The 26,752-nt window shown below is 35.4% G+C and overlaps 1 protein-coding gene across 3 annotated transcripts in view; it reads left to right on the top strand.

Annotated features, from left to right (window-relative positions):
* The window catches only part of PIK3C2G (phosphatidylinositol-4-phosphate 3-kinase catalytic subunit type 2 gamma), a 346,938-nt gene that overhangs the window by 260,605 nt on the left and 59,581 nt on the right, over window positions 1-26,752 (top strand). For all 3 annotated transcript variants that reach the window (XM_068560099.1, XM_068560101.1, XM_068560102.1), the window contains one exon: window positions 2,267-2,375. In XM_068560099.1, the coding sequence (XP_068416200.1) occupies window positions 2,267-2,375 (109 nt within the window). The remainder of the gene's footprint in view (window positions 1-2,266; window positions 2,376-26,752) is intronic.

The raw sequence follows: 26,752 nt of genomic DNA on the forward strand, positions 1-26,752 counted from the left end.
CAGAGTAAGAGCACGTTCAAGAGACTAAGAGGGAAGGATGTCATTGTGGAAACTTAAAGACAACATCAGCTTTAAGAGTTATCAGAAAACATTAATGTAATAACTGAGGAAAAGGAAATACTGGCAAAAATATTCAGTTTGACTGCAAATATTGAATTCAACATTAGTGGTTTCCATTGCACCCTAATAATTAATGATTTAAAAATATGTTCATTCTTGTAAAATGGCTGTCCTTTTATGTTTCAAAAATGTCTCTGTTTTACTCTTTTCTCTCCCCAATACATATTAGTATAACTTGTAAAACTTTAAAGTGCCAATAATCTCTCTCCATATGCCTCTTCTCGATTTTCAGCTTTAGTTAGGATTCTGCTTTGTTCAACAACTCCTGCCTGGTAATGGGACCTTAATTGATTTTAAAACCATTCAAGCAATGTGTGGAGAGGAGGAATATTTAGTCCTTTGTGCCTTGAACAATATTTGTATGCTAACAGTCCCAAAGGAGCTCTGGCTTATAGCGATGCATACAGATGAAGGATGAGGGCAAGATTTCCTCTGACTCCTAAATTTACTAAGAGAAGCTCTATGAGAATTATGTAAACCCAATCTGGAAAGTATGATCAGAAAGTTAGAGCCATAAAGAATAAAATTCAAATTAGTCATAGCATGTAACAGTGGTCTTCAAATCAGGCTGTTTGTACCTCTTCCAACTTCTGAGAATACACAGGCATAGGAGTCTTCCTTGAAATTAATGGTCTTCTTTAAAAGTCACCTGCTTGAGAAAGGTTGATTTCCTTTCCCTCTCCTAATTTCACCATTGCTCTTCTCCCAGCCATCCAGAATTTTATTTTGGTACACTGTCCCAGGGAGTAAAAAATCTCTGAGGATTAAATAAAGGGCAAATCAAAATACTGGTGTTGGTATTGAGAAAATGAATTACTCTAATAACCAGGTATCAAATCTGTTTGCAGGTCGTGTGTTTCTTAATCTTTGGTGTGAACAAAATTGAGGGAGGGCATGGTAGCAACGTCAGATAAAATATCCTAAAAAATCATTTTCAAGAACTGATTATTATGTTATATTTGACATGTAACTCAAAAGCATTTTAAACAACTGAATGACATTACTAGAGCTGAATTCCTTAATTCTTATGTACTTATTTACACACAAGACTTTTTTAGTACATACATCTATAAAAAAAGGAATAGAACTAATGTTGAACTCCATTTTATTCTAACAATAAAGAAAATTAACCCACAGATATACAAGTTAATATTTAAAACCAGCAAAATCCACCTATTTATCAAATGTATTTCTATGTTTTGATTAATTATATATGGTAATAATTTTTATGATAATTAAATCTGGATGAAAATTTTTAATACTTTAAGCCTTAGTAAGAGTAAAGCAAGAGTAAAAAAGTAAAATGTCAGTTATTTAAATACACAGAAATATTACTTTGGACTTCCCTGACACTTCCAACAGGAAGCAATGGATGGGATGTCCTGCAGTTGTCACATACTTCTGTGTGTTTGCTAACAACCCTTCACCATCCCCCATGCTTCTTTGCCCAGAGGAAGGTCTGTACCAAAGAAGCAGAAGAGGAAGGAAGCAACAGCAAGACTGCAGTCAGAGGAAGCTGCTAGATAGTTCCTAAAAAGATACATTTAACCAGCAAAACGCGTTGCCAAATGCTTCCCATTAACAGGTCATGCCACCAATAATTGGTCTTAATCAACGTCTAGCCTGTCAAGATGAATCATAAGATAGTGAAGAGGAAATTCTGCAAGCTAGACCCCTGGGGGAAGTGATACTTTGTTCCAAAAGACTAAGACCAGATGGAAGCATATGCTTGGTAAAATGTTTAATCTACTTAGTGTAGCAATGTCCCTCGTGAACCCAGAGGAAACAATACCATATGACCTTTTTGAAAAATTATGAATCATTAAACTTCAGAAAGTATTTATTAACTCCCCACATGTATTTAAAGGACAAATTGTGTGGTCTGCCATAAATAGAGTAAGAAGGGAAATATATATTAATTTAGTATGTTAAATTAAATTGGTATTAATATTAATGATAGTTAAAATAGCACAAGTGACCACAGCCATGTTAATAAAACTCTCAGAATTAATCATGCGTTCTATGGTTTTTTAAAAAAGTTTTCAGTGGCCCTTCCATCTGATGCAGCTTTAACTTTATGAACAATTCTAAGATACAGATGCCAATTTTCAAACTAATGAAGATGTACTTTTTTCTTTTAAAATAGGTTTCCTCATTGGTGGCACTTACCTTTTACAAATTCAGATCACAAAAGATTCAGAGATCTAAATCATTACATGGAACAGATACTAAATGGATCGTACGAAGTTGCAAACGTATGTTACAATTTACTTTTATATTTTTACATAAAATATGGACTCTTTCATGTATTATTACTGGGAATATTTTTTAAATACTTTATGATAACATTTTTAGTCCTACATTTATTCAACAAATGTACAAATTAAAATTATCTTGTCAATTCCATGCAAAAACCAACCAGGACTTTAGTTGAAATTGCATCTTAATATCTTTCAATCCATTATCATATACCTATTCAAGTATTTTTAGAATGTTTTCTCAATAATTGTTTATTTTTCTGTGCATAGAGGGCTTAGAAGTATTTTGTTATACTAGATATCGTACTTTTTATAAAAATCCTTTTCCTGTTTTTTCACCAGTATATAGATAGAACTGATTTAGTATGTTGACATTTTACCCAACAATCTTACTAACTTCACTTTTAATTCTAATAATTATCTGTATTGTTTTTGAATTTTCAACTTACAATCATATTGTCTGCAGATTACAAGAGTTTATTTTTTCTTTCCAATATTCATATATTATATTTCTTTTCCTTGCTATTTTGTACTCTCTAGGGCTTTCAATAGATATTGAATTGAAGTGGTAATGGTGGATATACCTACATTATTCTTGAATCCAGGGAAGAAGTGTCTAATATTTCCTCATTAAGTATGTAGATTTTGTAGGTACCCTTTATTATTTTGTTTCCTTCTATTCCTAGGTTGCCAATAGTTTTTACAAAGAAGGTTGAATGTATCAAATTTTTTTTCTGAATCTACTGGGCTGAACAATGATCACCAATAATCCTAGTTTTCTCCTTTATTCTGCTAATGTGGTGAATTACACTGAAGAACTTTCTAATTTTAAACAAATTTGCATTACTAGGATAAACTCTACATGGACGTAATGTATTATACTTTTTATGTATTATTGGATTTGATTTAACATTTTCTTTAGCATTTGTTTTCATCTTTATTTATGACAGAGATTAGCCTGGAGTTTTTCCTTCTTATAAAGTCATTACCAGGTTTCAGAATCAAGAACATGCTGGACTCATAATATTAGTTGCAAAGAGTTACTGCTTTTTTCCCTACTCCCTGGAACAGTTTGTATAAAATTGGTTTTATGTCTTTCATTTGTAAAGTCATATAGGTCTGGAGATTCAATTTATTTAAGAGCTATAAGACATTTCACATTTCCTATTTCTTCTTGGGTCTCTTTGTTAAGTTACATTTCTATAGGAATTTGTGCTAATTTATTGGCATAAAGTTATTCATAATATCCTATCATAATCTTTTTAACATTTATAGGATCTGAAAAGGTATTCACTCTTCAATTTCTCACACATATTTCCTGATCCATACTTCCAGAGGATTATGAATTTTACCAATCTTTGTAAAGAATGAAACGTGGGATTTATTGACCCTATTTTATTATTTCTCTGTTTCACTTATTTTTTATCTTTATTATTTCCTTCCTTCTGCTTCCTTTCTATTTATAACATCCTCAGATAGTTAATTTGTTTATTTTCAACCTATCTTCACTTACCCATTTAAAACTCTAAATCCTCTCTCCTAATCAAGATTTAATAGCACCCCACAAGTTTTTATATACAGTATTATATTTTCTTTATCATTCCTTTAAAATATTTATAAAATTTTCACTGTGAATTTTCCTGGACCATGGATTAAGTCTATTTCACCCACTTGAGTTTTATATGCTGTACTAAAAATATATATCTGTATCTGTATCCATAAACTTCATAAGTAATTATTATTGTTGTTTTTGCAATCAATATTTAATATTACTCACACATCTCATTTTCATTGCTTCCTGTAACTCTGAATTTCCGTCTGGGATTGTTCTCCCTCTACCTGAAGAACACCATCTACTATTCCCCTTAATATGAATTTGCTGCTAAAAAAAAAAAACCCTCTAAATTTGCATTTGTCTGAAAAGTTTTTATTTTACCTTCATTCTTGGAGGATATTTTTGCTGACTATTTGGTATTTGAGCATTTGGATAGCAATGATTTTATTCTAAAAACTTTAAGGCTATCATTTCATTGTCTTTTCGCTTCCATTGATTTTGTTTAGAATCCATCTGTTATATTTGTTGCTTCTTTGAAAAAGTCTTTTTATTCTTTATAATATTGTTCTTTTTACTGTTGGTTTTCTGCCGTTTTACTTTAAGTTGCTCAGATATGACTTTGTTTCTACTGATGATGCTTGAGCTTCAGCACTTCTTCAATTTGTGCCATGATGTCTTTCATCACTTTTGGAAAGTTCTCAGTCGTTATCACTTCACATATTTTTCATACCATTTCCTCTCCCCTCTTTTTCTGGGACTGTAATCACATATATGTCTATCCTTTTCATTGTACCCTCTATGTCTCATACTTTTACTCCTGTATTTTTAATTCTTTGTCCTCTATGACTTAGTTTCTGAATAGCTTCTTCTAACTTATCTTTTTGGTTGTTTATTCTCTAATGATCTGTGTTTAACATACTGTTAAGTCCATTCTTTGAGTTCTTAATTTCAATTATTCTTCAGTTTCAGAATTTCCTTTTTTTTTTTCAGTTCCTAGTTCTTTGCTGAAAATCTGTTCTTTTTATTATTTCTTCAAAAATCATAAGCACAGTTATTTAAAATCTTCCTAAAAACTCTAATATTGGGACCTACTGCATGTACATTTTTATTTTCTAATGTTTCTGCTGGTTTTTAATCATGTAGTCTTGTTCCATTGTGAGCCTGGTTATTTTCCTTTTTATTGTGGCCACATATTGTACTGCAATGTCCTTTGTAGAAACTGGATGCCTATGTTACTGTTATCCTGGTCTAGAGAATTATAATATCTGAGTACATTAACAATCTAGGGTTGCTGAAATTCAGTTGCAGGGATTCAGATTATTCAAAACTGAACTGTAGCTCTTGTGAAGCACTATTACTGGTTCATCCTTATTCCTTAGATGTAACCACTTTGGATCTAAACCCAAGGTAAGGCAGACTCACCAAGAATCTACTTGGCAGCTCTGGATTCCATTCCTTTTCCTCTTAACTCTGCAAGGTGGTCAAAAGTGCTGCTCTACCTCCCAGCCATTCCACTGCTCCAACCTATATCAATAAAAACCCACAACAGAAAAGCTGTGCCAAAACCCAAGCTCACTTCCCCAAGACTGTCTTGCCCCAGATCCTAGCCTGGTAATTCTTCACTATCTTGTTAGCTCTCTGATGCTTTCAAGCAAAGTTTAAAAACAAATTGTTTAATTATTCCAGTTATTCTCTGTAGGAGGTCTGGACTAAATGACCAAATCTAATATCACTAAAAATAGGAGCTTACAGCTGCAGTCATGCTACCCCTCAGCTTTCAGAAATATCTGCTGTTCTGCCTCCTCCCCCACATCCTGTGTTCTGATGAACCTTGTCTCTCATAGGTAACTATTTCAGAGGATCTAAGTCTGTGGTCAATTCCCATCTGAAAAAAAGTATTTAAGGATTTCTTGGTGAGGTTTTGGTACTACTCATCAGTGATTCTGAGTGGCCTAGAAAATTGAAGAGACATGCCAGACCCCAATTTTGCTCCCTTCTGTCATATGCATCAAAAAAAGACTTAAGATCCTTCCCCATACACACATGTGCATACAACCTACACATGCACACAACTGTTCCAACTCCTTCTGAGGACTCAAGGCAGGATTAGCTCCCTTTACTATTAAATTCCTATCACCATCTTGCTTGCAAGGTCCTGTGAGACAAATGTAAGTTACAAAGGCAGGTACCAAGCTAACAGAATCCTCCAGAGTTCTTGGCTAGACATAGGATCTTTTAGCGATTTATCTAAAACATCATCTCTAAGGGTAAAAGGTACAAGGCCTGTTAGGTTTTTTGCCTTTTGATTCAAGAATGGAGACTATTTATGGAATATCTTTAGCTAATCCACATGTCTGGAATAACTTTAATGTCACCAGTGAGAGCCCATTTCTAATATTAATCGTACTAGTCAACAAGCTACCATTTTTATGAACAAAATCCTTTGACATTCAGTATGCTAATTAATAATGTCCGTTTTTTAAAGGTGTTCAGCACAATGGCTTGATTTACATATATTGTGAAATGATTACCACAGTAGATTTAGTTAACATCTATCATCTCATATAGATACAATAAAAAGAAAAGAAAAAAGCAACTTTTAAATTTATAAATGTCATAAGATGAAGATTTAATAGCTCTACTTCTTCTTCCTCATCCTCTCCCCCACATTTAGCATGCTTTTAATTATATCAATAATTAGCATTTTTTAAATGTCTATTGTTGATTGAGTTGTGAGAGTTTAACAGAACTACTTACACTGACTGCCTCTAGTATGGGTTGCCTGATTAAAATATTGAGAACCTCTTATTTCCTCCTGCTCTATCCAGGCACCCCGATAGTGCAGCCTTGATTAGGACATTAACAGACCATTCCTGGACTCTAGTCTTTTTTCCTTTTATTGAAGTATGGTTGACTTGCAATATTATATTAGTTTCAGGTGTACAACATAGTGACTTGATCATTTTTCTGCAGTCTTGATTAAATCCTACCAGCACTCTGGTTATACTTTGACCTAAGAAACACATATATAATATCATGCTGTATATACAGACATACTTTGAACTTCAGTAAGTTACAGGCACTGTAACAGGAGGACTACAACCGACCCCATAACCAGGACTTAATTGAGTCAAAGAACCCTATTTTTCTCGGTGGTCAATTCAACAGCCTTCCTTCTCCATGTGGAGCTTGGGAAAGACATTAGATGAGATTACTTTCCAGTCAGATTGTGAATTGTTTTAATTACATGTTGTATAGTAGATTAAGTCAGTATATATCAAGGAAACCTTACTGAAATTTAAAAATAAAATATATTAATGAATGTATTCAAAATTGTCTCCTAACTGTAGGTTTGCTGATTCAGGATGTTGGCTTATTGCTATACCTCCCAGTTGGGTAATATTGTGGTTTGATGATGAATAGACCCACTTAAGAAAATTCCACAGTTCAGATCACAAGCATCCTAAGGCTATTAGAAAAAAATCACAATTGTCAATAATGACTGCTTTAGATTGCATATAGTCAGGGTCAAGAGGAGAAGCTTTTAAATCCCTATCACCAGCTCCTAAGACTAGTGGTTCTCAAAGCTCAGCTCTTGGACTGTGGTTAGAACCTCATCTGGGAATTTATAAGAATGCAAAATTTCAGTCCCATCCTAGACCTATTAAATCAGAAACTTTGGGGATGAGGTCCAGCAATGTGTTTTAACAAGCCCTCTAGGGAGTTCTAATCGATGACAATGTTTGAGAACCATTATTTCAGACTCTGGTCATCTTTCCTTTTTTTTTTTTCCCCCAGTTTGGACATGATCAGACATTTGGTTTCCAATGTAGTAGATACTAAGGTACCCTACTATATCATTGATTTTTTTGCAAATCTGGACTCAAGCACATTGTGCTACAATATTATTTCCAGGCTGGTAGCTCAGCTAGAGATGCTGTTTTGTATCAAAGGACAAGTGCCTGAGCACTTAAGAAGGTATACTTAACCCAGTTCCCAGTGAAGTAGAGAAGCCATCCCAGGGAGTATGGCATTCAAGTTGTTATTAAAGGGCAAATAGAAGTTAGTAAATGGAAACTGGGGAAAAATTATGCTAGACAAGGGGAACTACAAGGACAAAGCATGCATTATGGTTACATGCTTTTCTCTTGTTTGGAAGCTTAAAGAACTCAATGATTATATTCATTTAATTTTTACCCATGTATATAGCAAACTTATAATCTCATCAACATTTAATATATATTTTAAATGAAAAATAACAGAATTATTAACATATATTAACCTATAGGATTTATGTTGTTTTTCAAAACCTAGGAGAGTGAAACTTTGCATCCGGAAAGTATTTAGCAGTCTCTTAACTTATTTATTCTTATACCTTACCAGTTTTATTTTAAATTAGCACATGTTTCCAAAACATACAATTTATTTATTTTTAATATATAAACTACTACACTAATAAATGATAAATGCTTTAAAATTTGTAGAAAAATAATGCAAAATTTGGAAAAAATTTTGGATGATATTATAAAATAAATATGAATGTAATTTTGATTTTTTTTCTCACCCCACTGTATAATCCCACATGAACCCCATGAACAGAGACCTCTGGCTTGGTAGAGAATGATCTTGAGAATCCTGCTAGCTGCAAGCTTGAGGACAGTCTCCACAGGTTACCTAGTGCCAAGCCCAGGAACACTGCCTGGCCATGCTCTAAATGATAAGCATTAATAGTGCACTGGTTCATGATTTTACCCTTCAGAAAGATCACTCAGAGCACATCTGTAATATATCTGTTATGAACAAAGAGAAAAAATGAACAGTATCTGTTCATCATGGGAACAGAACCGTGTATAATAATAGGACAACTGAAAACAAAGATGTAAAATGATTGTTGAAAACAGCATTAGACAATAGGAAAGCTACAGTATACTAAATAATTATGTGTAGGTATCTTGCATATTCATGAATTTATCTATTGTATTAGCATGCTCAATATAAATTGTATTATATCTTTTGAATATATTTAGTATTCAGGTCTCAATCAGTGAGTAATGGGAAATGAGTTATAAGATAAGCTTCTGTCCTATAGGATCAAGGCAACTGAATTTATTTCATTGGATTTCAAGTGCTTTTTTGCATGTTCAGGAATGTAGTATGTTGAAATCTTAATGTTCTTTACTAACTGACATTCTGTGAAGGTCATGTCCATTCACTTTGCTATAGTGAAGGGCACTTGGATATGGCAACAGTCTGTAAGGGTAAGTGCTGAGGGGATAGTGGATGGGATTGTCATCTTTATGTTGAGAGCTGCCTTACTGATTATACTAAAGCTGTTTTAAAGATTGTGCCTTTTCAGGATAATTGACAAAATATCTAGTAACCATTGAAAGTGTTAGGCTTTGGCCTATTTAAGCAGAGGCAAGTAAGTGCAAAGTGGAGAGGCTTCTGATTTCTGGTCCTAGTGTGAGTAGGATAAATATTGAGATCTGTCTTCAGATGGCAGCAGGCTTTCAATAGGGAACTCCTAAGTATATCTGCCTAGAGTATGGTTTCATATAGAACTGTTAGCAGAGGATTGTTATGAAAGGGGAAAAGCAAAGGGGTCAGACATATACAGGTAGGGAAGACTTGCAAAGTGCAGTTTATCACAACAAGGTTTAATGAATATTGTTGCTTATCATAATCACAGCTACATAGAGAAAGCTGAACAAGACCACCAAACGTGTACCTCACAGTTTTCATCACATTCACATTTGCTAATGTGCTAATAAGTACTACTGTAGAGGCCCCAAGAAGAGTTGTTTTTATATTGTTCTTAAACTCTGTTGGTCAATATTTAGGGAAAGGAAGGTTGAAGAAATTTCAAACACCTCATTGTTTTTATCTTGGATGAATTAAGATCTAGGATTTGAGTGAGGGAAAAAAAAGGAGAAGAAATAGAAGAAAACAGAAGAGATATTTATATCATCAAACATGAGATATGACTGTGAAATCACAGATTCCAGAAATGCTCCAAGTGAGAATATGTCAACCATCTTCTAACACTGGACTCCCAAAGAGAGCAATCCCATTTTGTCCCATAATAGTATCAAACAAAAGGAAGCTGATATTATAGGAGTTTCTCCCAAAGTAACAACCTCCTAATAATTTAATTGAATTTTGTACAATGAGTATTTGGAGTACAAGAAAATATCTTCCTAAGATGTAAATCCTACATCTGTTTATTAGTCATCCTTTCTATACTACAAAGTAAATAAGTTAGTGCTATATCAACGAAGATAAAATCAACAAAAATTAAACGTGGGCACTGGCACAATAGGGACCACTTTCAAAATCTACTGTCTCCATCATTCAGCAAATGTTTATTGATTGCCTATATTGTATACTTTCTGGCCAAGGGTGCAAAAATAGTACCTAGTGATCAGTTGTTTGAGAATAACATGAAGAGGTTTTAAAAAGTATGTTCTGAGGCCCATCCTTAGAGATGCTCATCATATCAGTAAAGGGAGGTACAGGCATACTTCGTTTCATTGTACTTCACTTTATTTGCCATTCACAGGCATTACGCTTTTTTTACAAATTGAAGGTTTGTGGCAACCCTGCTTTGAGCAAGTCTATTGGTGCCATTTTTCCAACACCATTTGCTCACTTTGTGTCTCTGTGTCACATTGTGGTAATTCTCACAATATTTCAAACTTTTTCACTATTATTATATTTGTTTTGGTGATCTGTGATGAATGATCTTTGATGTTACTATTGTAATTGTTTTGAGGTGCCTCAAACTGCACCCATATAAGACTCTGAACTTACTTGATAAGTGTTGTGCGTTCTGGTCCACGTCACTGATTTTTCCTCATCTCTCGGCCTCTTCTTGGGCCTCCCTATATCCCCTGAGACACAAAAATATTGAATTTAGGCCAATTAATAACCTACAGTGGCCTCTAAATGTTCAAGTGAAAAGAAGAGTTGCACATCTCTCAATTTAAAGCAAAAGCTAGAAATGATCAAACTTAGTGAGAAAGGCATGTTGAAAGATGAGATAGTCAGAAAGCTGGGCATCTTGAACCAAACACTTAGTAAAGTTGTGAATGCAAAGTAAAAGTTCTTGAAGGAAATTAAAAGTACTACTCCAGTGAACACATGAATCATCAGAAAGAGAAATAGGCTTATTGCTGATAAAAGAGAGTTGTAGTGGTCTGGATAGAAAACCAGCCACACATTCCCTTAAACGAAAGCCTAATCCAGAGCAAGGCCCTAACTCTCTTCAGTTCTATGAAGGTTAAGAGAGGTGAGGAAGCTGCAGAGAAAAATTTGAAGCTAGCAGAGGTTGGTAGATGAGGTTTAAGGAAAGTCTCTAAAACATCAAAGTGCAAGGTGAAGCGTCAAGTGCTAATGTAGAAGCTGAAACAAGCTATCCAAAAGATCTAGCTCAGATAATTGATGAAGGTGGCTGTACTCAACAACAGATTTTCAATTTAAACAAAGCAGGCTTCTATTGGAAGAAGATGCCATGTAGGACTTTCATAGCTACAGAGAAGAAGTCAATGCCTGGCTTCAAAATTTCAAAGGACAAGCTGACTTTCTTGTCAGGGCTAATACAGCTGGTGTTTAAGTTGAAGCCAATGCTCATTTACCATTCCAAAAAACTTAGGGCCCTTAAAAATTATGCTAAATCTACTGTGCCCTATGCTCTATAAATGAAACAACAAAACCTGGATGAGAGCACATCTGTTTACAACATGGTTTACTAAATATTTTAAGCCCATTGTTGTGAGCTACTGCCTAGATAAAAGGTTCTTTTCAAAATATTACTGCTCATTGACAATGCACCTGATGGAGATGTACAATATTAATGTTTTTTTCATGCCTGCTTATACAACATCCATTCTGCAGCCCATGGATCAAGGAGTAATTTTGACTTTCAAGTCTTATTATTTAAGAAATACATTTTTTAAGGCTATAGTTGCCATAGACAGTGATTCCTCTGAGCATCTGGGCAAAGTCAATTGAAGCCCTCCTGGAAAGGATTCACCATTCTAGATGCCATTAAGAATATTCATGACTCATGGGAAGAGGTCAAAATATCAACATTCACAGGAATTTGGCAGAAGTTGATTCTAACCCTCACGGATGACTGAGGAGTTCAAGACTTCGGTGGAGGAAGTAACTACAGATGTGATAGGCAAGATAATTAGAATTGGAAGTGGTGTCTGAAGATAGGACTGAATTGCTGTAATCTCATGATGAAACTTTAACAGATGAGGAAGAGTCGCTTCTTATGGATGAGCAAATAAAGTGGTTTCTTGAGGTGGAATCTACTCCTGGTGAAGATGCTGTGAAGACTGTTGACGTGACAACAAAAAAATTAGTTGATAAAGTAACAGCACAGCTTGAAAGGATTGACTGCAATTTCAAAATACATTCTACTGTGGGTAAACACTATCAAACAGCGTTGCCTGCTACAGAGAACTCGTTTGTCAAAAAGAGTCATCAATGGGTCAGACTTCACTGCTGTCTCATTTTCACAAGTTGCTGCAACCACTCCGCCCTTCAGCAACCACCACCCTGACTAGTCAGCAGCAGCAGCAGCAGGGTTAGGCCCTCCCCCAGCAAAAAGATTCTGACTCGCGGAAGGCTCAGATGATAGGTAGCATTTTTTTAGCAGTAAAGTATTTTTAAATAAGTTATAAACATTGGTTTTCTTTAGACATAATGCTATTGCTCACTTAACAGACTACAGTATATTGTAAACATCACTTTTGTATGTACCGGGAAACCAAAGGTTCATGTGACTGGCTTTATTGCGATATTTGCTTTATTGTGGTGGTCTGGAATTGAACCTATAATATCTCCAAGGTATGACTGTATCTAGGTATCTGTGTTGGGGTTTTTTATTTGTTTTAACATACTTATTGGAGTATAATTGCTTTAAAATGTTGTGTTAGTTTCTGCTGTATAACAAAGTGAATCAGCTATACATATACATATATCCCCATATCCCCTCCCTCTTGCACCTCCCTCCCACCCTCCCTATCCCACCCCTCTAGGTGGTCACAAAGCACAAAGCTGATCTCCCTGTGCTATGCAACTGCTTCCTGCTAGCTATCTATTTTACATTTGAGAGTGTATATATGTCAGTGCTACACTCTCACTTCCTCCCAGCTTACCCTTCCCCTTCCCCATGTCCTCAGTCCGTTCTATACATCTGCGTCTTTATTTCTTTCCTGCCCCTAGGTTCAACAGACCATTTTTTTTAGATTCCATATATATGGGTCAGCATATGTTATTTGCTTTTCTCTTTCTGTTTTCTCTTACATCACTCTGTATGACAGACTCTAGGTCCATTCACCTCACTACAAATAAATCAGTTTCGTTTCTTTTTATGGCTGAGTAATATTACATTGTATATATGTGCCACATCTTCTTTATCCATTCATCTGTTGGTGGACACTTAGGTTGCTTCAATGTCCTGGCTATTGTAAATAGGGCTGCAATGAACATTGTGGTACATGACTCTTTTTGAATTATGGTTTTCTCAGGGTATATGCCCAGTAGTTGGATTGCTGGGTCGTAGGGTAGTTCTATTTTTAGTTTTTTGAGGAACCTCCAAACTGTTCTCCATAGGGGCTGTATCAATTTACATTCCCACCAACAGTGCAAGAGGGTTCCCTTTTCCCCCCACCCTCTCCAGCATTTATTGTTTGTAGATTTTTTGACGATGGCCATTCTGATCGGTGTGGGGTGATACCTCATTGTAGTTTTGATTTGCATCTCTCTAATGATTAGTGATGTTGAGCACCCTTTCATGTGTTTGTTGGCAATATGTGTATCTTCTTTGGAGAAATGTCTATTTAGGTCTCTGCCCGTTTTTGGATTGGGTTGTTTGTTTTTTTGATATTGAGCTGCTTGTATATTTTGGAGATTAATCCCTTGTTAGTTGCTTCATTTGCAAATATTTTCTCCCATTCTGAGGGTTGTCTTTTTGTCTTGTATATGGTGTCCTTTGCTATGCAAAAGATTTTAAGTTTCATTAGGTCCCACATGTTTATTTTTGTTTTTATTTCCATTTCTCTAGGAGGTGGGTCAAAAAGGATCTTGCTGTGATTTATATCATAGACTGTTCTGCCTGTTTTCCTCTAAGAGTTTTATAGTGCCTGGCCTTACATTTAGGGCTTTAATCCATTTTGAGTTTATTTTTGTGTATGGTGTTAGGGAGTGTTCTAATTTCATTCTTTTACAGGTAGCTGTCCAGTTTTCCCAGCACCACTTATTGAAGAGGCTGTCTTTTCTCCATTGTATATTCTTGCCTCCTTTTTCAAAGATAAGGTGACCATATGTGTATGGGTTTATCTCTGGGCTTTCTACCCTGTTCCATTGATCTATATTTCTGTTTTTGTGCCAGAACCATACTGTCTTGATTACTGTAGATTTGTAGCATAGTCTGAAGTCAGGGAGCCTGATTCCTCCAGCTCCGTTTTTCTTTCTCAAGATTGCTTTGGCTATTTGGGGTCTTTTGTTTCCATACAAATTGTAAAATTTTTTGTTCTAGTTCTGTGAAAAATGCCATTGGTAGTTTGATAGGGATTGCATTGAATCTGTAGATTGCTTTGGGTAGTAGAGTCATTTTCACAATGTTGATTCTTCCAGTCCAAGAACATGGTATATCTCTCCATCTATTGGTATTATCTTTAATTTCTTTCATCAGTGTCTTATAGTTTTCTGCATACAGGTCTTTTGTCTCCTTAGGTAGGTTTATTCCTAGGTATTTTATTCTTTTTGTTGCAGTGGTAAATGGGAGTGTTTCCTTAATTTCTCTTTCAGATTTATCACCTTTAGTGTATAGGAATGCAAGAGATTTCTGTGCATTAATTTTGTATCCTGCTACTTTACCAAATACATTGATTAGCTCTGGTAGTTTTCTGGTAGCATCTTTAGGATTCTCTATGTATAGTGTCATGTCATCTGCAAACAGTGACAGTTTTACTTCTTCTTTTCCGATTTGGATTCCTTTTATTTCTTTTTCTTCTCTGATGACGTAGCCAAAACTTCCAAAACTATGTTGAATAATAGTGGTGAGAGTGGGCAACTTTTTCTTTTTCCTGGTCTTAGAGGAAATGGTTTCAGTTTTTCACCATTGAGAATGATGTTGGCTGTGAGTTTGTCATATATGGCTTTTATTATGTTGAGGAAGGTTCCCTCTATGCCCACTTTCTGGAGAGTTTTTATCATAAATCGATATTGAATTCTGTTGAAAGCTTTTTCTGCATCTATTGAGATGATCATATGGTTTTTATCCTTCAGTTTTTTAATATGGTGTATCACATTGATTGATTTGCATATATTGAAGAATCCTTGCATTCCGAGGATAAACCCTACTTGGTCATGGCGTATGATCCTTTTAATGTGCTGTTGGATTCTGTTTGCTAGTATTTTGTTGAAGATTTTTGCATCTATATTCATCAGTGGTATTGGCCTGTAATTTTCTTTTTTTGTAACATCGTTGTCTGGTTTTGGTATCAGGGTGATGGTGGCCTCATAGAATGAGTTTAGGAGTGTTCCTCCCTCTGCTATATATTGGAAGAGTTTGAGAAGTATAGGTGTTAGCTCTTCTCTAAATGTTTAATAGAATTCGCCTGTGAAGCCATCTGGTCCTGGACTTTTGTTTGTTGGAAGATTTTTAATCACAGTTTCAATTTCAGTGCTTGGGATTGGTCTGTTTATATATTCTATTTATTCCTGGTTCAGTCTTGGAAGGTTGTGCTTTTCTAAGAATTTGTCCATTACTTCCAGGTTGTCCATTTTATTGGCATATAGTTGCTTGTAGTAATAATCTCTCATGATCGTTTGTATTTCTGCAGTGTCAGTTGTTACTTCTCCTTTTTCATTCCTAATTCTGTTGATTTGAGTTTTTGCCCTTTTTTTCTTGATGAGTTGGCTAATGGTTTATCAATTTTGTTTATCTTCTCAAAGAACCACCTTTTAGTTTTATTGATCTTTGCTATCATTTCCTTCATTTCTTTTTCACTTATTTCTGATCTTATCTTTATGATTTCTCTCCTTCTGCTAACTTTGGGTTTTGTTTGTTCTTCTTTCTCTAATTGCTTTAGGTTTAAGGTTAGGTTGTTTACTTGTGATTTCTCTTGTTTCTTGAGGTAGGATTGTATTGCTATAATCTTTCCTCTTAGAACTGCTTTTGCTGCCTCCCAAAAGTTTTGGGTCATTGTGTTTCATTGTCATTTGTTTCTAGGTATTTTTTGATTTCCTCTTTTATTTCTTCAGTGAGCTCTTGGTTATTTAGTAGCGTATTGTTTAACCTGCATGTGTTTGTATTTTTTACAGTTTTTTTCCCCTGTAATTGATATCTAGTCTCATAGCGTTGTGGTTAGGAAAGATACTTGGTATGATTTCAATTTTCATAAATTTACCAAGGCTTGATTTGTGACCCAAGATATGTTCTATCCTGGAGAATGTTCCACGAGCACTTGAGAGGAAAGTGTATTCGGTTGTTTTTGGATGGAATGTCCTATAAATATCAATTAAGTACATCTTGTTTAATGTGTCATTTAAAGCTTGTGTTTCCTTATTTATTTTCATTTTGGATGATCTGTCCATTGTTGAAAGTGGGATGTTAAAGTCCCCTACTAGTATTGTGTTACTGTCGATTTTCCCCTTTTATGGCTGTTAGCATTTGCCTTATGTATTGAGGTGCTCTTATGTTGAGTGCACAAGTATTTTCAATTGTTATATCTTCTTCTTGGATTGATCCCTTGATCATTGTGTAGTGTCCTTCTTTGTCTCTTGTAATAGTCTTTATTTTAAAGTCTGTTTTGTCTGATGTGAGAATTGCTACCTCAGCTTTCTTTTGATTTCCATCTGCATGGAATATCTATTTTCATCCCCTCACTTTCATTCTGTATGTGTCCCTAGGTCTGAAGTAGGTTTCTTGTAGACAGCATATATATGGGTCTTGTTTTTGTATCCATTCAACCCGTCTATGTCTTTTGGTTGGAGCATTTAATCCATTTACATTTAAGGTAATTATTGATATGTATGTTCCTATTACCATTTTCTTAATTGTTTGGGGCTTGTTTTTTGTAGGTTTTTTCCTTCTCTTGTGTTTCCTGCCTAGAGAAGTACCTTTAGCATTTGTTGTAAAGCTGGTTTGGTGGTGCTGAATTCTCTTAACTTTTGCTTTTCTGTAAAGGTTTTAATTTCTCTGTCGAATCTGAATGAGATCCTTGTTGGGTAGAGTAATCTTTGTTGTTGGTTTTTCCCTTTCATCACTTCGGATATGTCCTGCCACTCCCTTTTAGCTTTCGGAGCTTCTGCTGAAAGATCTGTTAACCTTATGGGGATTCCCTTGTATGTGTTGTTTTTTAAGAACGTAAGTGATTCCAATACACAGCCAGGTTTGGGAAATTCTATTCTCGAAATTCAAAAGCTGAATCGCATATGTACACTGCTCTGAGAAGCTTACAATCTTTGTCAGTATTCTATGTTGATGTGTTCTAGTGGCTTCATAAAGCCTTTCACAACTTCACACATTGGGTTTTTCTTTCCTTTCTTCCTAAGGAACTTTATGGGTCTTGATACAATACTCACTCTACATATGACACAGTCATTGAACAGTAATAATTTGACAGGGACATAAGCAGATGCTGACTAGCCTTAATTATGTGACCTGACTAATCACCCTGGTTCTCCTTGATGCATAATGTCATCAATTTTCAATTATCTTCAAATGGATTGACCACAGTGAAAGCTTTGTCTCCATATGCTGGTGGATGCTTCCCTGATTCAGTTTGTTTATATTCAAGGAATAAAAACTTATGTTAAGATCAACTAAATAAAACTTTATTGGCCTAAAAATCACATAAATAATCCCAAAATAATTCACATTATTTTGAGCTTTTTTAAAATTTTGTATTATTGATGAGGTTCTTCTCTTCCCTCATATGTTTTAACAGTTATGTCTATAAACACTAAAATATATAAAACCAGGTATGTAACATAAATATTGTAATTATTTTAAATGATATGAACAACTTAGAGGAAATTTTTAAACACACGTAAGTTTTTTTCCTCTTCTAATAAAATAAGAGATTTAAAGTAAATTTATTATATTTGTGCTGAATACTCCTGTGATAGGTTAATCCTCATCTCTGACCCTAGAAAAATCCTTATAAAAACACTTTTCTTCTTCCATAGCTGCTTGTCATATGACAGTATAGGAAACACAAATAATCCTATTATGTCTATACATTAAAACTCACATTCTTTTTTAGTTATGTGATACATTTATTTGTAACTTTTAAAAAATATTTTATATCACTGTACATAACTTTGTAACGATTTTTTAATTTTTACTGATCACTTACTATGTATAACACTCTAGATTAAAAGCTTTAACTTAGTTGTAGAGAACAAATTGGAAAGATTAAAGTAATGCAATATACACTTTACTTTCAGTGAGTTTATAATATGGTGATAAATACAGACATGAACATAAATAATACATAGCAGTGAGTGGAAAAGGGAGAGAAAAGAAAGTAGAAGATGTAGCTTGAATATGAAATTGAACAACCTTACCTTACTAAAATCAAGTATTATATACCCTTCTGAGGCATACTCAATTGTAAGCAGTCTTGCTTTTTGTCAAGGAAATGAGATGCAGAGTCTGTTTGTAGCCCAGTCTCAGGTATCAGAGTTAAGTTAGGTGGGAGAGATGTCTCTGGGGGTTTGATCTAAAAACACAAGAGCAGCCCAAATAGAGGGATGACTGTAAATCCCTGAGACCATCTCTCTCTTCTCCTCATCTCTCTTATCTCCCCTTTCATCCCTGCACACAAATTGGTTGATAAAAGAAAACAGATATAAATGAGGACTACAATTATACACTGTTTTAATATCTCTTCTAATGAGGTTGCAAGCATCAGTTTAGACATTCTAGTCCTATATCTACCTGGTTTTTGTTTGTTTAGCTTGACTCCCTTCTCCCAAACTCATTGAAACTTCTTTTTTTCTTGAAGTGTTTGTAGTTTCATTCCACAAGCTGTGATAACAGGAATTCCTTTTGCTTTTTTAAATTTTGCTCTGTTTTAGTTGAATTGTGTTGTGAACTAAATTAAGATCTTTATAAAGGGCAATATAAATATGTAATAAAAGTTATAGCAAATGATTGCAGTACCTAAAGAAATGTGTACCCACATTTGAGTTTAGCTGAGACATACAAACAGCAGTTGCTTTAAAACTTTTTAAAGCCATGTATTCATTGTGATTTTTAGCTCTTCTCAGTATTGTTGCTTATTTCTAGAAGTCCCTTAAAATAAGGAATGCTATCATGGCTTAAGCAATATTATTTTTTTAAGCAGAAATCATATGTCAAAATAAATCCAAATGGGTAAATCCTACCTTAATAATGAACATATGTTTCTTGTTCCCTGCTTGCTAAACCCAGATGTTAATTACTACATTTGTCAGTACATTGCTCTTTTCCTATTTGGAGCTGGCTGAGATTACGATGCAGGCAGGATAAATGTCATATGTGTATCATCAGTAAAACCAAGATTATTTTTCAGAGTCTGGTAAAATGCTGATGACATTTGAGAACCAGAATTATAAAAGATTCCTTAAAAGTTCACTATTTTTCATAGTGTCATTCTTCCATGTAACTCCGTTACAAATACAGTGGGTTGAACTACATTAAAGACTGGACATTATGACAAGCTGCTTTATGAAAAAAGCAATAAAATACAATTACTGTTCAACTTTGATTTAAAACGCTTATGGGAATTCATTTTTAAATTCACATTTTTACGGCGCTTCATGGAGTTTGAGAGAGATTTAGCTTATTGTTTTAACTCACTGAAACTAAATCTTGCAGTCAGTTCTAGATGTTGGCTGCTCTGTTAATAAATGGGAATTCTTAATGTGTTATTTTAAAGAAGGAAAAAATTGATTTCAGTGTTATATTACATCATTTCTTATCTTTGCAAGGACTTTAACTCTCTGTAGTCTTTGAGAATAAGAATATGTTCATAGGATACTGGAAAAACACTTAGGTTTTGAGCAACTTTGAATTGATCAACTGTCTCAAAAATCAATGATTTTAAATTACCAATGTCTTAATAATATAATTGGTAAACAAAATATTAATGCGAGCTCTGAATTTAAAATATAAGCTGATGCAGATTTTGATTTAAAATTGCTCACTTGGCTTTCAAGTTTGCTCTTTATTGACTGAATTTCTAATTTAAGAACACATTTTTAGACATTAAGAATCCTATATTAGTTAGATAAACATCTACTCTAGCAAAAAAATGTATATGTATAACCTCATAGAGTGTTTAATATAACCTAATGTGTTTACATGGATCATTGAGATCAAAGTCCAATAACTTCAGAGTCCTTAAGACAAATACCAACCATGTATTAATTTATTCACCAAATATATAATGTTTTACATAGGAGGGATGTTCCAAATATTTAACAACTGTTAGGGCACAGGAACTGATTAATCAGAATAAGTGCAGGCCACCAACCCACCTTCATGGCCATACAAGCTTGCATTGGTTGAATGTTTGCTGTGATGGATGGAGAAAACTGTAGTAAGAGCAGTGCAGAATGAGGGTTTTCAGGAGCTTGGATCAAAATATGTTAAGTTTGAGTTGCCTGTGAGACTTCTAAGTAGAGGTGTCAAGTGGAAAGTTGAATGTCTTGAGTTGAGGGGAAAAGAGAGGCTGGAAATATAAATATTGGAGTTTCAGCTAATAATTGGTTTTCATTGCCATGAGACTGGATGTTACTTAGGGTGAAAATGTAAATATAAAAGAGAAGAGGTCTGAAGACGAGACCATGCAGCACACCAATTTTAAAGTTTGAGAAGATGGAAGAGAATCAACAAAAGAGACTGAGAAAGACCAATCTGTTGGAAACCAAAAGAATATGGTGCCTGGGAATTCCCTGGTGGTCCAGTGATTAGGACTCCACGCTTCACTGCAGGGGGCACAGGCTCAATCCCTGCTCGGGGAACTAAGATCCTGCATGCCATGTGGTGCAGCCAAACAAACAAACAAACAAATAAATAAATAAATAAATAAATAAATAAATAAATGACTCATGGAGGTAATTAATTTAAAAAAAAAAAAAAGAACGTGGTGCCTGAAATCCAAGATAAGAAATTATTTCAAAGAAGAAGGAATGACAAGCTGTTTCAAATGCTACTAATGGGTCAAAAATTGAGAATTGACCACTGGATTTTAGCAGAATAGATGTCATTGGTGAATTTAACAAAAACAGTTTGGTGAGAGTGCTGGGAACAAAAACCGTATTAGAATGGGTTCAAAAGAGAATGTGAAGAGAGAAATTTGGGATAGAAAGTGGAAAACAATCCTTGCAGAATCTTTACTAAAGATGAATAGGAAAAAAACAGTGTGCAGGGAAATGTAAGAATTTTGTTTACTGAAATGAATTATAGCATATGTGTATGCTGGTAGGAAAATCCACTGAAGAAGCAAAAACTGGTGATGCAGTTAGCCAGATACCGGAGCGATGACCTTGACTAGAGAAGAGGGCATGCGATCTAGTGCCCAAATCAGTCTCAAATTAAAGCACAGGCAGTCCACCTATGTAGTGGACGAAATGGCAGAGGTAAGGTAAGATGATAGATATTGGGCGCTTATAGAAATTCTTTTCTGCTTCTGTTTTTTCTGTAAACAAGAAGACAGCCATAGGAGTTCCTGGTGACCTAGTGGTTAAGATTCCCTTCCATTGCCATGGTCTGGGTTCAACCCCTGGTCAGGGAACTGAGATCCCTCAAGCCCGTACAGTGCAGCCAATTAAAAAAAAGACAGCCTTGAGCAGATTGAAAGAAGGGAAAAGCATGTTGGCATTTTGAGGAGTGAGGCTACGGTATTAAATAGTCCTATGGGTGAATGGAAGAATAAATGGGGTAGTGATGTGAAAAATTGCCAGAAAATTGAGCACCAACTTGTGGGTAGTGGGCATGAGGTGAAAGTAAGATCGGTAAGCACGGTTGAGTGCTTTTCTCCAGCAACATTCAGCACACCTGTTACAGTTGCAGAGTTGGCAGAGAGGAACCAGAGTTGTTTTGTTTTCGTTTTTGTTTTTTGCCAAGTGAATAATAAAATAACGGGAGAAAGGGTCAAAGGAGTTAAAAGGAGTATACGAGAGAGTTATTATAAGTATTGACCGTGAGATCCATATTGGCCAAGGAGAGATATGAGAATAATGAGAGGAGTTAGGTTCAGTGAAAAGGTCAACAGATTGTTCGAGTTATATAACTAGAGGAAGAGAGCTGAAAAGGAGGGAGCGGGTGGCTGTAGACTCAGAGGCTAGAAATCAAGACAATGGAAGAACTTCAGTCACCGATCCAGATAAGATCAAGAGAACAGGAGTGAGTGATGGAGTAAGATGCAGAACAAGATTATTGGATGAGATGAGTTAAAAGCAAAGAATCTACCATAAAGAAGGATGCTTTGTGTCGATGTTAAAATAAGTGTGAATTATGACAAGTATTATTGCAGAAAATGACAATGTTCCAGGGTTTAAAATGTTGTAGGAATGAAGGTCAGTGACCTAGAGATCAGTAGACAAGTGCAACAACAAGAGGGAGAGGGCTGTATAGTCAGTAGACATGGATATTCAAAGCAGGGCATTTTTATACGGAAAGAAAGTGTGGAGATTGGAAGATCAAGGAGATGCAAGGAGGCTACCTACCCCATCCCCAGGACCAGGGTTATAAAGGGAATGTGAGACGGCACTACTACCATTTCAGGAACTTAAAAGGAAAGCAGAAGGGACTGTTCAGAGAATATAATATGTTGAGCTTATAAGGAGCTTTGCTGATGACATTCTCCAAGGCTGACTGCTGTTTTTTCTTTCCTCCACAATGCTGCGCTGTCAACTTTCTAAGAAATATCTGATCACGATGTTTTTCTGTTTAAAATTCATCAATAGGTCCCAGTACATTTAAGCTTGTGCAGAAGACCAGCATGCTCTAGGACTCCTACAAAACTCTCTCTAGGCACATCTCCCACCTATCCCCATATATATCCTTCACGTCTATAGATCATTGGCAGTGGTAACACAGGTGGGCCTGGGCTTACTGATTACACTCTACATTCTTTTTTTTATACTAATCACAATCAGTCAACCACTTATGCTATCTGGCATTCAGTTTTCTCATTTCTAGAATGAAGTAGTTAAATTCAGAGCTTTTCCTCCAGAAAACTATTACCATTTGAAGAATTAAACAGAAAAGCAACATTCTTTTTTTAAAATATTTACTTATTTGGCTGCACCAGGTCTTAGTTGCAGCATGTAGGATCTAGTTCCCTGACCAGGGATCGAACCCAGGCCTCCTGCATTGGGAGCACAAGCCACTGGACCACCAGGGAAGTCCCCAGAAAAACAACATTCTTAATAATGGGAGAATATTGTAGGTATTTCAGAATATTTAAAATAAGTGGCCTTGCTCATTAATTGCCAATTGTACCCTCCAGTCACTGAGACAACCAAAAGTGTGCCCATACATCTTTAAGCATCTCAAATTGTCAGATAGCTAGATAAAATGCAGACTGCCCAGTTAACTTTGAATTTGAGATAAACAAATAAATTTTTTAGTGTAAGTATATTGCAAATATTGCATGGGCATCATCTGTTTTTATTTGTTATATCTGGCAGCTCTACATATGGAAAGCCCTGCGGACTAGGATTATATCTGTAGTCAATGTAAAAATGGCACCCCTAGAGTTGCTCAGTATACAACCTACACAACTAAATGTAGCCACACTGCTTGGTGGTCAGTACAAACCCAACTGAAAACACAGGTTCAGGTTATCAGTGAAAGCAACTGTAGCACTAACATTTCTATAATTCTTCAAACTATCCAATAGTGCAATGTGCTAAAAAGCTGTGGGATACATGTATATAAGTAAAACCAAATCTGAGGAAAAAATTTAATTGATTATTTTGAAATCAAGCAATACTACTTTTTCTATCTTCTTAATCATTTTTATTGATTTCTTCCTTCCATTGACACTGGTTCATGCTTCTCCTCAAGAATGAAAACAATATTGCTACAATAAGAAATTAGTATTCAGCATGTCACCCACACCTGGAATTACAAATGTAGGTTTCAAGGATAGGACAGTGTAAATACAAGAGAATAATTAGCTATTGGTGACATTTCAGACACTAATTGGGAAGATATTCTGCCTACTCTTGAAGTTTAATAACCATTAGGAGGTGAGGTCAAAATGTTGCCAGAGAATAATAATTGACTGGTTGTCAAAAGCCAAAGAAGGTCAGATTTCCTTCAACAAATTCTGAAATTTGATTTCAGACTTTCAAACTAAAAAACCTGATTTGGTCAGCTTCCTGAAGATGCATATATTTCTCGAGGATAGATTATTATACAAGTTAACAAGAGATCAATATGTAGAGATAAAAATTGCTAATTAACTAGTTTACAATGATGCATAAAACTGCTACATAGATAAAAATATTTGCATTAGAAGACCAATGTATTCTATATCTGAAGACAGATCTCAGTTTCTGTTAATAAATAGTTATTGAGTAAAAATACTATATTAAATATGAGTGAATAAATGATCTCTGCTCTTGATATCTCACTGACTAGGCTAAAAGAGTAGAGAAGAGAGAATGTGATAAAACTTGGGCAAATAGGTGGATAGAGGTAGAAAGGATGGAGAAAGGAGCATGTAGAAAAACAGAGAGATAAGAGAGCATGACACACTTGAGGAAATATAATTCAGTATAGTTAATATAGTAGAAGAGAAATGGTGAGAGATGAAGATAGGGAAATGCGCAAGATCCCATTCAAGAAAGGTCTTACAAGCCTTGTTAAGCAGTTGATCTTTTTGCTTAAGAGCAATGGGGAGTCACTTCTGGGTTTTAAGCAGTAAATTATTAGATTTTTGTTTTGAAAGATCAGTTTCGCAATTGCGTGACGAATAGACTGGATGAAAGGGTAGCAAGATAAGAGTCGGGAACACTTGCTGTAACTTAGGTGAGAAGTGATGATACTAGAACAAGGAAGACGACAGTATACCTGGAAGGAAGAAATGGATAAGTGAGATATTTAGGAGGTGAAATTAATAAGACTTATCATTTAACTTTTTGTGTGGGGTAGGGAGAATGGAGAGTCCAAAACGATATACCTTATTTTGAGCCTGGATACAGGAAGAAGTAGCAAATCGAGGGGAAAGAAAATGCATGTAGTTGTGTAGTTTGGGGGTTTTAATTATCTTTAGGTCAAAGAAGCCAATAAAAAGACACTTTGATGTAGAGGGCTGAGACTCAAGACATAGATCTGAGATAAATGTCTAGATTTGTGCATCATTATAGAAGCCACCAAAAGGGATAACATCACACGGAAAGAACGTGTTAGAGTAATGAGAGAGATGGGCCTAGAAGTGAGGGATGCTAGAACTTAAGTTATAAGCAAAAGGAAAAGGAGCCTGAGAAAAGTCTAAGAAGAGATGGCAGGACAAATGGAAGAAAAACTGGGAGAACTTACTATCAAGAAAGCAAGTGAAAGAGAACTTTTCACTAAAAATGGAGTAGCTATATAAGGGCCAAGAAAATCTCCATTGGATTTAGGGGAAAAAATGACCTTAAAAAAGAGAAATGACGGTAAGAGCATTTTCAGAGGACGATTAATGACAGAAACCTGAGTGTGATAGATCATAAAGTGAGTGGAAGTTGAAGAAGAGGAACCAGTGTGAGTGCTGACAACTCTTCCCATAAGTTTGTGTCAAAGAGGAGATAAATAATAGGACTCGAAAGGAGCACTAGTGACAAGACATTATTTTTGTGTGAGTGTACTTTGTGTGGTTTGACTCATCTGTTTGTTAGTTGTTAAAATGGAGAGAGTTGGCCATACTTGATATTGGAGGGAGGGAGGGAGGGAGGGAGGAAGTAAGGAAGGAAGGAAGAAAGGAAGGAAGAAAGAAAGGAAAAGAAGGAAGGGAAGGAGAAAGAAAGAAGGAAGGAAGGAAGGATGGAAAGAAAGAGAGAAAGAGGGAGGGAGGAAGGGAGGAAGAAAAAGACACTAAAGTATAGATTGGGATATTCTACAAGGTTCTTGAGGAGGAAGGAATAGAATCTAGGACACAGAAAGACGTGATCAGCATTGGATGATGTCTTAGTTTGCTAGGGCTGCCATAGCAAAGTACCACAAACTGGGTGATGTAAACAACAGAAATGCGTTGTCTCACAGTTCTGGAAGCTGGAAGTCTGAAATCAAGGTGTCGACAGGGTTGGTTCCTTCTGACTGCTCTGAGGAAGAGTCTATTTCAGGCCTCTGTCCATGGCTTACAGATGGTAGATGGCCATCTCTTCCCTATGTCTCTTCACAGCATCTTTGCTACATGAATGTGTCTAAATTTTCCCTTTTTATATTGGATTAGAGGTCCACCCTCCACCAGTATGACCTCATCCTAACTTAACTAATTACATCTGCGATTACCCTATTTCCAAATAAGATCACATTCTGAGCTACTGTAGGTTAGCACTTCAACATATAAATTTTCGGAGGGTAGAATTCAACTTATAATAGATGAGAAGAGAGACACTTCTTCCCGTGTAGCAGGAAAAAAAGAGAAAAAGTGGCTTTGTGCAGCTGTAGATTTTGTAGCAGGAAATATAGGAGTTTCCATCTGCCTTTTATTTTCTCTAGAGTGGAGACAAAATCATCAGCAAAGAAGGAGTCAGAGTTGGAAGTTTAAGTTTCTTGAAGAGGTTTTAAAGAGCCATTGCACAGAATGAAGGCTAA

The sequence above is a fragment of the Eschrichtius robustus genome, chromosome 13, assembly GCF_028021215.1.
Source record: "Eschrichtius robustus isolate mEscRob2 chromosome 13, mEscRob2.pri, whole genome shotgun sequence".
Lineage (NCBI taxonomy): Eukaryota > Metazoa > Chordata > Mammalia > Artiodactyla > Eschrichtiidae > Eschrichtius > Eschrichtius robustus.